The sequence below is a fragment of the Dunckerocampus dactyliophorus genome, chromosome 1 (assembly GCF_027744805.1).
Source record: "Dunckerocampus dactyliophorus isolate RoL2022-P2 chromosome 1, RoL_Ddac_1.1, whole genome shotgun sequence".
Classification (NCBI taxonomy): Eukaryota; Metazoa; Chordata; class Actinopteri; order Syngnathiformes; family Syngnathidae; genus Dunckerocampus; species Dunckerocampus dactyliophorus.
The window spans coordinates 18,600,684-18,613,110 of NC_072819.1; the positions used below are offsets into that span (position 1 = coordinate 18,600,684).

The window sequence follows — 12,427 nt, forward strand, 5'->3', positions numbered from 1 at the left end:
CTTCATCATTAATGGCCCGGAGCATCTTCAGCTGCAGGCAAAAAACCGCTTCAAAACCTTCCTGAAGAGAAGTGTTGACAGTAGTCAAGGTGAAATAAGGCTCCACCAGTACAGGCCTGTCAGTGAAGGGCCTCCAGTATGACTACTGAGGAGATTAAAATTTCATGATTCTTGAGGCAGAAATTGGGTCAACCAACTTCTCTTTCATCAGACCACCAACTTTGGATCTCCATAAACCAGTCATACAGTATTTTCCCAACCATCTGCTACTGGCCAATAGACTGGTGCCTAGTATTTGTTTTTGTATCTCTGGAGTTCAATCTAAAGAGAAACGGGGGAAATACATTCAGGGAAAAGTAAATCATTTGCAATTTCCTTCTCCCTAAAGATCCTGTGAGAAGCACCCTTAAGCTTCATCTCTGATAAAACAGCCCTGCAGTGCACAAGCACATCATGCTATAAATAAAACAGCAAGTCGCAAGAAGTTCTGTGTGCATTACAATCATTAAAATATGTTGGTTATGTGTTTTCAGATCCGAGCCGGGGGGTTTGAGTACTCCCCCGGCACTCTCCACATTTACTCGGATAGCTTGCTGACGCTGCCTGCCATCATTGGGATCGGAGGGGGCGGTGGGATGCTCCTGTTGGTCATCATCGCCGTGCTGATAGCCTACAAGAGAAAGTCCAGGGATGCGGACCGCACCCTGAAGCGTCTGCAGCTGCAGATGGACAACCTAGAGTCCAGAGTGGCTCTGGAATGTAAAGAAGGTGTGACACAATGCAGTTTTACTATACTACAAACACTGCAAAAGTGTTCAGCCATGTCAGTTTTATTGATATAGCTCCAATACAAAACAGAGGTTAGAACTACATTCTTCTTACTGTACATTAAAAGAAACCAACCAAACCTGACATGAGCAAGAAATTTGGCAACTGGAAGAAAGGTCGGATGGAACCCAAGTGCATGGAAGCCATCTGTCTCGACCCGCTGGGTTGTGATAAAGTAGAGGTAAAGATTGTAGACAGCTAGTTACGGACCAGCTAGAAAAGCAAAAAAAAAAAAAACACTCTACCTTCATCTTTTTAATTGTTGATGGGGCTGAAGTTTTTCTTGATTTAAAAATAAGTCAACTTACTTCACATAACCGTTGTATATTCTACTCCTCTTATGTTCCTTTTGAGGCTGGTCCTTCCTTTGGAATAAATATCGCAAAAAAAAGCCGCCAAAGAAAAACAAATCACGCTTACGAGTTAATCCATTGGTGCTTGTCAAACAGAGATTGGCTGACGTCATGTGTGACGATCGTTCAATTTTAGAAATTACGAGGCATTACTGAATCCAAAAACTAATTTTGCACATATGAACACCAATTATACATTAAGAAATGTATACTTGTTAAAGTGCATATCTCCTTGCATGTGTTTACACTTGTTTATACTGGACTCATGATGCCAACTTCTGAACTATAGTTTCAGGATGTTTAGTGTATACAGTGTCAGATGATGCATGTTTCTGTCGTCTATTCATTTGTTTAGGTCATTTTTAAAGAAACAACCAAAAACTCTTGACTCTGATCAGTGAAAATGAAATACTCTTTCCATCAATGGGAAAACACATTCTGTGCTCTTATTCCCACAGTCTAAAGAGCCCATGCTGTCATCTGCTCTCCCAGCTGGCCTATAGACATGCAAAGTGTGTGTGGGCGGAGTAACAGATAAAAGAGGCGGTCTTGAGGGCGTGGGCGAGACATACAGTTCAATCATCCCCTGTCATTGTTGGAAGCAGACAGCACAACATTTGACTATGGAAACTAGCATAGGAGCAGTCATGAATAATTAGGTTCACGTTAGAGACAACAAAAACTTTAAAAAGGTAATGACTTTTTAAATTCAGTATACCATTAATTATCAAATGAACTGCAATGTTAACTCTCTTGCAAACAAAGCATCCATCTTCTTTCCATTTCACATTTCTCTGACCACTTGTTGATAGACAGAATTCATAGGGGCATAGCCACTCCCACTGGGAACTTACCGTCAAAACAGCACTACAAGTTTGTGAGACAAGTTCATGTATACTGAGTAATTGTGCATATGAATCACTGTTCTGCATTTAATATAAAATATACTCAACAAAAATAGAAATGCAACACTTTTGTATTTTCTCCCATTTTTCAGTAGCTGAACTCAAAGATCTTTTTCTATGTACACAAAATGCCTATCTCTCAAATATTATTCACAAATCTGTGTTAGTGAGCGTTCATGATTCATCCACCTCACAGGTGTGGCGAGATATGGATTAGACAGCATGATTATTTGGTCAGGTGTGCCTTAGGTTGAGAGAGATCAGAGATACCATGACAAGATTCTGAGACCCATTTTTGTGTCATTCATCCACGACCATCACCTCATGTTGCAGCATAATAATGCACTGCCCCATGTTGCAGTATACAATTTGTATAAGCTGAAAGAATCCCAGTTCTTGCATGGCCAGTATACACACATGTCACTTATTGAGCATGTTTTGTATACTCTGAATCAGAGTATAAGGTATTTGAGGCAAACCGCACCTTTTGCAGTGGCCTTTTATTGTAGCCAACCTAAGGCACACCACCTGTGAAGTGGATGAAATGAATGATGAATGCTCACTAACACAGATTTAGACAATTTGTGCACAATATTTGAGAGAGATAGGGCTTTTGTCTACTTAGAAAAAGTTTACATCTTTGAGTTCAACTCATTAAAAATGGGGGCTGAAAAAAAGTGTTTTGTTTATATTTTTGGTGAGTGTACTTATAACCTGCTGCAACTGTTACATGGCGTTGCATGTGTTTTGTTCTGTAGCTTTTGCTGAACTCCAGACAGACATCCATGAGCTCACCCAAGAACTGGACGGAGCCGGAATTCCTTTCCTGGACTATCGGACATATGCAATGAGGGTCCTGTTCCCAGGCATTGAGGACCATCCTGTCCTCAAGGAGATGGAGGTACGGGTCAGTACACCACCATCCCATCTTCAAACTAAAACATACTAACAACTGGGAATATAGCTACAAAATCTTGGCTACAACACTAATTAACTAACATTAAGTTTGCAAAATGTAGTACATTCATATCAAAATTTTAAAAATAGTTGAAAAATTGCAAGCATTTACATTTTGCACTGATGGAAGGAGGTTCTAAGTAGAGCTTAAAAATGCTAAAAGAAGAAATGGGAGTGAGACAAAAAAATTTGCAATTTATTGCAAAGAACTATTAAAGTGATCAAGACCATAGCTGAAAAAACCTGAAACCCCCCTAAAATAGAAATAAAATGTTCAAAAAAGTACTCAGTAATGAGGAGCTGCACCATTCTTGGTGATGACCTTAAAATGTGGTTTCGTCATGCTTGATGCCAATGTTTCCAGGAGGCTAGAGAGAATTTTGCTCCAAGTGGTGAAGATGGCTTCACGGAGGACATCAACTGTCTGGAACTGATTTTTCCATTTTTGTAAACTTCCCTTGCCATCCATCCCCCAATGTTCTCAGTTGGATTTTGATCAGGGGAACACGCAGGATGGTCCAAAAGAGTTATTCTCCTTGAAGAAGTCCTTGGTCAAGCGAGCATTGTGAACTGCAGCGTTGTCCTGTTGAAAAACCCAGCTCTTACCACACAGACGAGGGCCCTCAGTCATGAGGGATGCCCGCTACAACATCTGCAAGTAAGCATCCGCCGTTTGACAACCCTGCACCACCTGAATCTCCAGTGTTCCACTGAATGAAAAAGCACCCCAGATCATGATGGACTCTCCCCCTCCACTGTGCCGGGTAAAAAACATCTCAAGTGGGATCTCCTTGTCATGCCAGTAACGTTGGGAGCCATCTGAACCGTCAAGGTTAAATTTTTACTCATCAGAGAATTAAACCTTTTTCTACCTTTCAATGTCCCATGTTTTCTGCTCTCTGGCAAAGTCTAAATGGGCAGTTTTGTGGCGTTGAAAGAGACGAAGTCTTTGAATTTGTTTTTTTGTTTTTTAAACCCTTTTCCCGCAGATGCCGTCTGATGGTTATTGCACGGCAGTCGGCACCAGTAAGGGCCTTAATTTGGGTCGAAGACTGCCCTGTGACTTGATGTATCCTCCGGCTCAGCGCAGGTGTGATTTGGGTCTACCACTTAACTCTTTTGTTCCATAATGCTCAGGATCTTTAAAAAATAATTGGAATGGCTGTCTTACTGCGCCCAACCTCAGCAGCAATGGCACGCTGTGGAGTCATGACGGATGCCCCCTGCAACATCTCCACATAGCCAGTTGCCGTTTCACGCCCCTGCACAACCTGTAGCTCCATTGTTCATTGAAGGAAAAAGCACCCCAAATAATGATGCCGCCCCCTCCACTGTGCCATGTGGAAAACATCTCAAGTGGGATCTCCTTGTCATCCCAGTAACGTTGGAAGCCATTAGGACCGTCAAGGTTCCTTTTTTTCTCATCATTTTGTGATGTTGAAGGAGACAAGGCCTTTGAAGATGTTTTTTGTTTTTAAAAGCCGTCTCTCGCAGATGCCATCTGATGGTCATTAGACTGCACTCGGCACCAGTAACAACCTTCATTTGGGCCGAGGATCATCCCGTGTCTTGATGGACAGCCAATCGGATCCTCCGGCTCGGAGCAAATAATATTTATTTGGGTCTACCACTTTTTCTATTCCATAACCCTCAGGATCGTTTAAGAAGTTTCAAATGGCTGTCTTACTGCGTTCAAACTCAGCAGCAATGGCATGCTGCAAGAGGCCTTGTTTATGCAGCTCAACAATCTGACCACGTTCAAAGAGAGAAAGCTTTTTTTCCTTTGCCATCAAGAGATCATGACAGTGTGAATACTTGACAGAAAATGACATTGAATCTACATATTTGCCAAGATTTTGGCTTTTAAACACTGTGGTCTTAAACTTTTGATCAGCCTATTTCACTTTAATAATTGCAATACATTTCTTAGTGAAAAAAACATTTTTGTCTCACACCCATTTCTTCTTTTTGCATTTTGAAGCTCTACTGTACTTACCCATCTTCTATGCCGCTTATCCTCACGAGGGTCGTTGGTTTGCTTGAGCCTATCCGGGCGAGGTACACCCTGTAAATGGCAGGGCACATATAGACAAACAACCATTCACACTCACATTCATACCTATGGACAATTTCCAATTAACCTAACATGCATGTTTTTGGAATGTGGGAGGTGTCAAGTGTGCTCAAGGACAGCACAGATTGCTGTTTTTGGAATGTGGGAAGAAACCAGAGTACCCAGAAAACGAACACACGAAGAGAACATGTAAACGCCACAGATTTGAACCCAGATCTTCCTGATCTCCTGACTATGTGGCCATCATCCTAACCAGTAGGCCACCGTGAGGCTCCTCCTTAAGCTCCAACAGTGCACAATGTAAATGCTTGCAATTTTTCAACTGGTCTTAACATTTTGATCAGGAGTGTACAGTCTTCTCTGTATTGGCATGTAGGACTACAGTACATATTATGATGTACAAAACACAATAGTCATTATCCAATAACAGTACTCTATATAATAGAGACTGCCCAGTATGCGGTTGCAAGATGAGAAAAAACACACTTGGTCATCTTAATCACATATCTTCTACTTCATCTTTATGTATTGCCACCATCTGGAAGAAGGGAAACATCAATAAACATGTTCACAAATGTGTACAGAAATATGTACAGTTAAATGACAGGGTGTATTCTGTATTATACACAGGATATCATGATTTGACTTATTAATCAACATGCAACTACCTTAGCGGCAACAGATATTGGTGCACACCAACACATTTTATTGCTTCATTTATTTCGTGAATAAATTGTGCCTGGAGTCTGTAATCAGTGTTATCATGAAGATTTAGAATGTGCGGCTGCTTCATCAACATTGATTGGACCACTGACTTTTAGAGTTTATTAGTTTGACCTTTTTGCAGTTAATAGTGCTAATGTTAAGAGGGGAGAAAGATACTCCTGATTTCCTTAGTTGGTATTTGTGCCTTTTTGACCATTGCTTTTGAACTACAAAAACTTCTATTAGTCTGAATTGTTGTGCTGGGGTTGGCAAAATTCATCCTGCTTGAATACAGATCAGAGCACTCTCACTAGTCAAATGAACCGAACTTTAGGTGTCTAATGTGCTCAAGCACAGCACAGATTGCCCAGTTTAAGTATGTCCTTATTTTTTACCTTAAACATGAAGTCGTTTTGCTGTTTTTCAAGATCCAAGATAGATGGATGGATGGATCATTCAAAACATAATACACTTATCAGTCGTCATGATGCTCATGGTTCCTGAAATCAATCCATATGTGACCGTGACATTGGGCCTCATTCACGAACATCTTCTTAAAAGTCTTCTTAAGAAGTGTATTTAAGAAGGCGCGGGTTGGAAACTGCGCCGCATTTACGACACATTCTTAAGTAGGGATAATCGTTCGCACCGGTGTTCTTAGGTTGATGAATGCCAACTGCGATGCCCGTGCATGTGAGCCCTAATTTGCATAGGTCACCGCCTATTATTTCCCATACAAGGTAAAAAATGTGCCGTGCGCAACCGGCAGCTGGAGGCGGAGATGGCAACGTGCAAGGGCAAGACTGAGGAGCAGCTGGATAACAAACGAAAGAAAAACTTCAATTCTACTGAAATAGAGGTGCTTTTACAAGGAGTGAGCGAACACAAGACCACCTTATTTTCACGTGTATCCACCGGTCATCAGGCCATCCAAAAAGAGTCGGCATGGAGCACCATTGCAGGCAACATAAATGCCGTTTCCACGGAGAAACGCGCCACCGCAGAGGTTAAAAAGAAGTGTTTTGACTTAAAATAGATTAACAAAAAAAAAAGATTGGACTGCACAGGAGGGATCTGGAGGAAACGGGAGGTGGGCCATCAATCAAAAACTAAAACCATTTCGGAAACTCTAGAAAATATTTACACAATCATGATGGAAAAATAAAGTCAAAATACATAGTTTGTGTGTGACAATTTATTTTTTCTGTGGTTACATTTGATTAGACGCTGCCTAATTAATACAGCAGCCCCGTGCTCTGGCTCAAGACGTGGCTGGGGGCGCATGTCGTTATCTGGGGGTGCTACGTGTGCAATAGGCACACCACGTTTCATTGCGATGTTATTCTGATGATCCTGCACACCTGCAAGAACAGAGAGGGAAGCCTGAAGCCTTAAGCGGGACATCAAATATTCGTCGCTTTCAGCAAATAAATCTAATGGTCCCTTTACATTCTCTCTCTGCGCAACGCACGTCCAGCCAGCCTTTTTTTTTTGATGAATTAGGATTTGAATATATATTTATCCATGGAGTATATTTTAGTTGTTTTGATGATAAATAATTGTTGGGATATTTTATTTGCACTACATTTTTTGGGATCAGGTTGCAAAATCCATCATGAGGGCGATTACGCATTGAAAGTGCAAGCTTTGCTTGTGCGTAAGAGTCCTCCTGAGCGTTCGTAGAATTTGTTCTTAGATCTAAGAACTGTGAGTTAAGAACACATTTCATGAATGCCAAAAATCTTCGTAAGAAGGCTTTAAGAACAGATTTGTGCGTAAGAACGTTTCGTGAATGAGGCCCATTGTTCTTCCCTTTTTTGGTTAAATTTCCTGCAAAATTCCTGTGAGAATACCTTGCTTGTACCGACATCAGACCAAATAACCATTGTCAGCACAATGTGTGACGTCAAACATGATTGAGGTGTGGGCTGCTAGAAGTGAAGGATGCAATTACTGAATTGATGAGAAATATGGCAAAACATTTTGTGCAACTGGAGCCTTGAATGGGCTGCTGTGAACAACTGTCAACACCTATGTACGCAGCCTGACAGTTAGCTAAGTCCCTCAGTCCAAACATGCCAATGGTATAAAAAGGAATGGTGCATACTTTATAGTTAGGTGTAGACTTCTTTGCTTCTGTATTTCCCATTGGGTTATTAAGGTAATGCAGTGGTCTGTGGAAACTAATGCCATTACCGTTATTACTGTGTGACCTACCTCTCTCTTAAGAGCTACACGACTACAGCCGCACACTACATTCTCACATTAGCTATACACAAACCCTTCCTCACTCCAGCTCTTTTTTTCTTTTAAAACACATCACATCACGGTCAGTACTTACCTTAGAGGGCCAGGAATCTCATTTAGCACTCTAGAGACAGGCCTCGACACTTCATTATAGCACATTGCAGGAGAGAATGCGGTGCCAAAAGGATGACGATAGAGGTGGAAATAAGAGTGTGTGAAAGAGCACAAAAAGCAAGAGCTATTAAAACAGGAGAAGACCATCGGTGAAAGAGGCGGGGATAGTGGTGGATTGACTGACGGGTGTCTTTAAGGCATTGGGTGTGTTGTGCATGAGTGCTGACAGGTGCGTGCCAGTGGGACGAGTGAGCGAGCATGTCACCACTCTGACACACAAACACATACAATCACGTTATGCCTCGATGCTTTTGCACTCCTTGGCTCGTCTTTTTTGCCTTTCTTCACTGGAAGTTACTGTGGTTGTTGATGTGGATCAGAAGGAGGTGTTTTAAAGTAATGTCACCTTTTTCAGCCAAAATGCTGCAACTTTGTTCATCGTAAATTCTGTATCAGTAGGGTTTTTTTGCTTTGTGTTTTTTTTTGTATTTTTACTATATTTGTATCTTTTTTTTGCCTTTTCATTGTTTTTTCACTGTTATCATGCCTTTCTTCAGGGTCAAGATTAGCTAAATTGATTTGCTATGTCCCAAACAACATGTCAATATGTTTTTATTTATATGTTTTAGATTTTTCTGTTTTTGTGACAAGAGATTGTTTTACCCTAAAGAGAGGAGTTTGTATTCTTTTCACAGATTAAGGCCCACACTCTCACTGTGCTACAGCGTGCGGGTTTTGTATTATATTGCAGAAACAATACTGACTTCACTTGGATTATTTTGATTTGTTTGAGTTGTTCAGTTGTTTCTTGCACACTTTAATTTACCAGAATGACAGAAATGCAAGCACATTCAGGACATCCTAAAGGAAGTCCACTGACAAGACAAGTAAAAGTTGCCTTGCTCAAGAGCACTGAAGGAGTAATCAGGAAGCAAACTGGCACTTCTCCAGCAACTTTTTTCATATTCCAATTTAAGCGTGCACCTGAAAGCACCTAACTGTCCAAGTATGTCCAACTTTTCCTTAACTCTGGTGACAACAATTATTTTCTTGTCAATATTCTAACTCGAGCCATCCACCCTGCAATGCCAGACAGTGGCAATTATGTCAAATTGTCTGTTCATATCATTTTTGTGAAGGACAAAAAAAAAAAAAAAAACGCACAGCAAAATATTTACCATCCGCTTTAAAAAAGTATGTATTGATCAGAGCTCACTTCTTCCATTTAGATTCGATTACATGGAAAAATGACAGTTTATCTTATTGTGGAGCGATATGACAAAAATATATGTACAAACTGCTCTTCGATGCTATTATTTCTACTGTGACTCATTTTCTCTGTCTGCCTTCTGTCTTCAGGTGCAGGCAAATGTGGAAAAAGCTTTGACGTTGTTTGGTCAATTGCTGACAAAGAAGCACTTCCTGTTGACGTTCATAAGAACATTGGAGGCGCAGAGGTGGGTTTACTTTTTTACAGTTGCTTTGCTTGTTTTTGTTTTTTGTTTTGCTTTGTCTTTTTTACATTTAGTTACTCTGGCAAATGAATAATGTTGTAAAAATTTGTTTTTGTCTCATAGTTAATGTTATTCAATTGACCGTAAATTCCAGTGTATAAACCGAACCCAATAAATTTAGCGGAAAAAACAGATATGTTCTTATATAAGCCACAGGTATGCACGTCATAAAATGGGATATTTAGTGCACAGAAAGACTTTACACAAAGATTTTATTTGACTTTTTTTCCATCCTGTCCAGCCATAAGGGCAGATAGAATTGTTGATCTAAATGCCCACACGTGCTCAACAGATTTACTCTGCCAGGGAAAAGTGTGAGATACACTTCCCCTATTATACAGAATTTATTTGGCTGTGATGTTTTGTTATTATGCACATTTGGAGCATCCGGACAACAGCAGCCACAACAATTGTGACAACAATAACAGAACAACAGAAACAAACAGGGCTACATCAACAAATGTCTATGACGACTATAAAGACCCTGACGGAAGGGGCAAAATACTATCAACAACCACAATGACAATACTGCATTGAAACAGTCACACATAGTAGTAGTAATGCAATGATTAACTATGATAGTGATCAGAATGACAATAACCATAATGCACATCATTGTAAAAACTATAATCATATTGCTGACATCACCATCGCTGGAATAAAACCAACAACATAATAACACCCTGGTTAACTCAGTGAGTAATGTGGGGAAGTACGTGAGTGTGAGTGTGCATATGTACGTGTGTCCAGGTATCTCTGTATGTGTGCATGTCTTCATATATATAAAGGGGCGCGAGTGGGTGAGCGTGTAATTGTCACTGAGAATGTATGAAAGGAGAGGGGCCCCCCTCCACCACCCAGCAAGCCCCGCCCCAAATAGCTAGACCGAGCCCCTACCGCCAGAACTGCCAGAAAGCCACCGGTCCCACAGGGGCAGGCAGCACAAAGATCAGCCCCCCCAAGAGCCTGTCCAGAGAGCTCTCCCCCCCGGGAAGAGCAGCCAGAGGCCGCAGAGAGGCAATCCCAAACAGAAACAGGGCACAGGCCGGAGCACACTAGCAGGCCCAGAGACGCCCCCGCAACCGGAAAGAAGCCCGCCAATGCCGGAGCCAGAAGTGCCAAGGAGTGACAGAGAAGCAAGCACCACACGACAGGACACATGAGAGGAGCGACCCTCCACCGGATGCCGAAGCACACGCCCCCGCCTGCCCTGCCCCCCACGCCGCAGACCAGCCATCACCCCACCCCCGCCCATCCACCAACATGCCAAGGGAGACACCCTGCAGGCAAGCAGACAACCGCCAGCCAGGAAACAGAGACTAGCCAGGCACCAGCAAGTAGCGGGGACCGCTTGCCAGCCCCCTGCCAGACCACCGGGGGGACAGCCACAAGAGCTGGAGGGTAGCACGCAGTCCCCACATGTCACACATACACAAATAAATAGATAAAATACAATAAAATAAGTCATTTGCTAATTAAAGAAAAATAATATTCAATAATGTAAAATAAACACAAAAATTTAAAACCGCCCTCCCTCGAAGGGAGGGGATAGCTCCGCAGAGGCACCTGGGCTCAAGCACCCGTGCCTCCACCGAGGGGAGAGGCCGCCCCCCACACCGGACGACCCCACGCGGCAGCCGAGCAGGAGGGCCCAGGGCAGAGACAAGGGAGGCCAAGGGAGAACCAGCGCCACCAGATGCACACGGGTCCCCCCAGCAGCAGTAGGCGCCCTGCACCCGCAGGATGAGGCACCCCGCCCACCCACCACCCCGGAGGGCGACCCACGCCACCCCCGGGACGGCCACCCCGACCCCGCCCCCACCCCATCACCCGACCCGGACCCCTCCCCAACCCCACCCACCAGCTCCCCCAGGAGGGCAGCCCAGCAAACAAGCGCAGGGACACCAAGCCCGCGCCAGCCCGCCCCCCGAGGCACCAGGGCCACCCAGCGACAAGGACGAGCGAGACCCCCAGGGGCAGAGCCAGACACCCTCAGCCCCTCGGGTGTCAGGTCAAGGAATTATTTATTTTATAATTATTATTATATAGACTGAAATTCTGACATTTGTTCTTTGGATTCAGCAGACATTCTCTCAATAGCTATATGATCTAACAGAAGATTTTTGTAAAGAGCTATGTTTAATTTCTTTTTCAATTTCTACACAAAGATTTTTTAAACTTTTAATAAAATAAATGCTTTTTTTCAAAACAGTGTGTTCCAGACAGTGGTGCAACACTGCTAATTAACCGTGCAGAACACAGCTAAAAACAGTGCTGAATAGTGCATGTAACATAGAGTAGATAACAATAACCGTGAGCAGATGCGCTCTCACTACATAAAACAACCTAGACATTATTGTCCGTGTTGGTATAATTTTTTTTACAAAGCTCAGAATTACTATTGCAACAACACATAATCAATAGGGTAAAACCAACCTGTCTCACGACGGTCTAATCCCAGCTCACGTTCTCTATTAGTGGGTGAACAATCCAACGCTTGGTGAATCCGTGTCAGAATTGAACAGCATCCTAATTCCTTCGTCACACACGTCGGCTCTCTCTTTCGGTGAGCCGTGTCCTCCTTCAACTGGCAGTAGTCCTACACGAAGCAGCCATGTTTCCTTGTTTTGACAGCCAAATCCATTGCCATGCATCCATCCATCTTCTATGCAACGTATCTTCAAATCCCTTGCCATTACATTCCGGTACAGTAGGTGGCGGTATGCACCT

The 12,427-nt window shown here is 42.7% G+C and overlaps 1 protein-coding gene across 2 annotated transcripts in view; it reads left to right on the forward strand.

Moving 5' to 3' along the window:
• The window catches only part of LOC129194286 (plexin-A1-like), a 316,667-nt gene that overhangs the window by 277,922 nt on the left and 26,318 nt on the right, over nucleotides 1-12,427 (forward strand). The window contains exons 20-22 of one of the 2 annotated variants that reach the window (XM_054799421.1): nucleotides 534-768; nucleotides 2,845-2,993; nucleotides 9,543-9,640. In XM_054799421.1, coding sequence (XP_054655396.1) covers nucleotides 534-768; nucleotides 2,845-2,993; nucleotides 9,543-9,640 — 482 coding nt within the window. The remainder of the gene's footprint in view (nucleotides 1-533; nucleotides 769-2,844; nucleotides 2,994-9,542; nucleotides 9,641-12,427) is intronic. The other variant, XM_054799428.1, reaches the window with a different exon arrangement.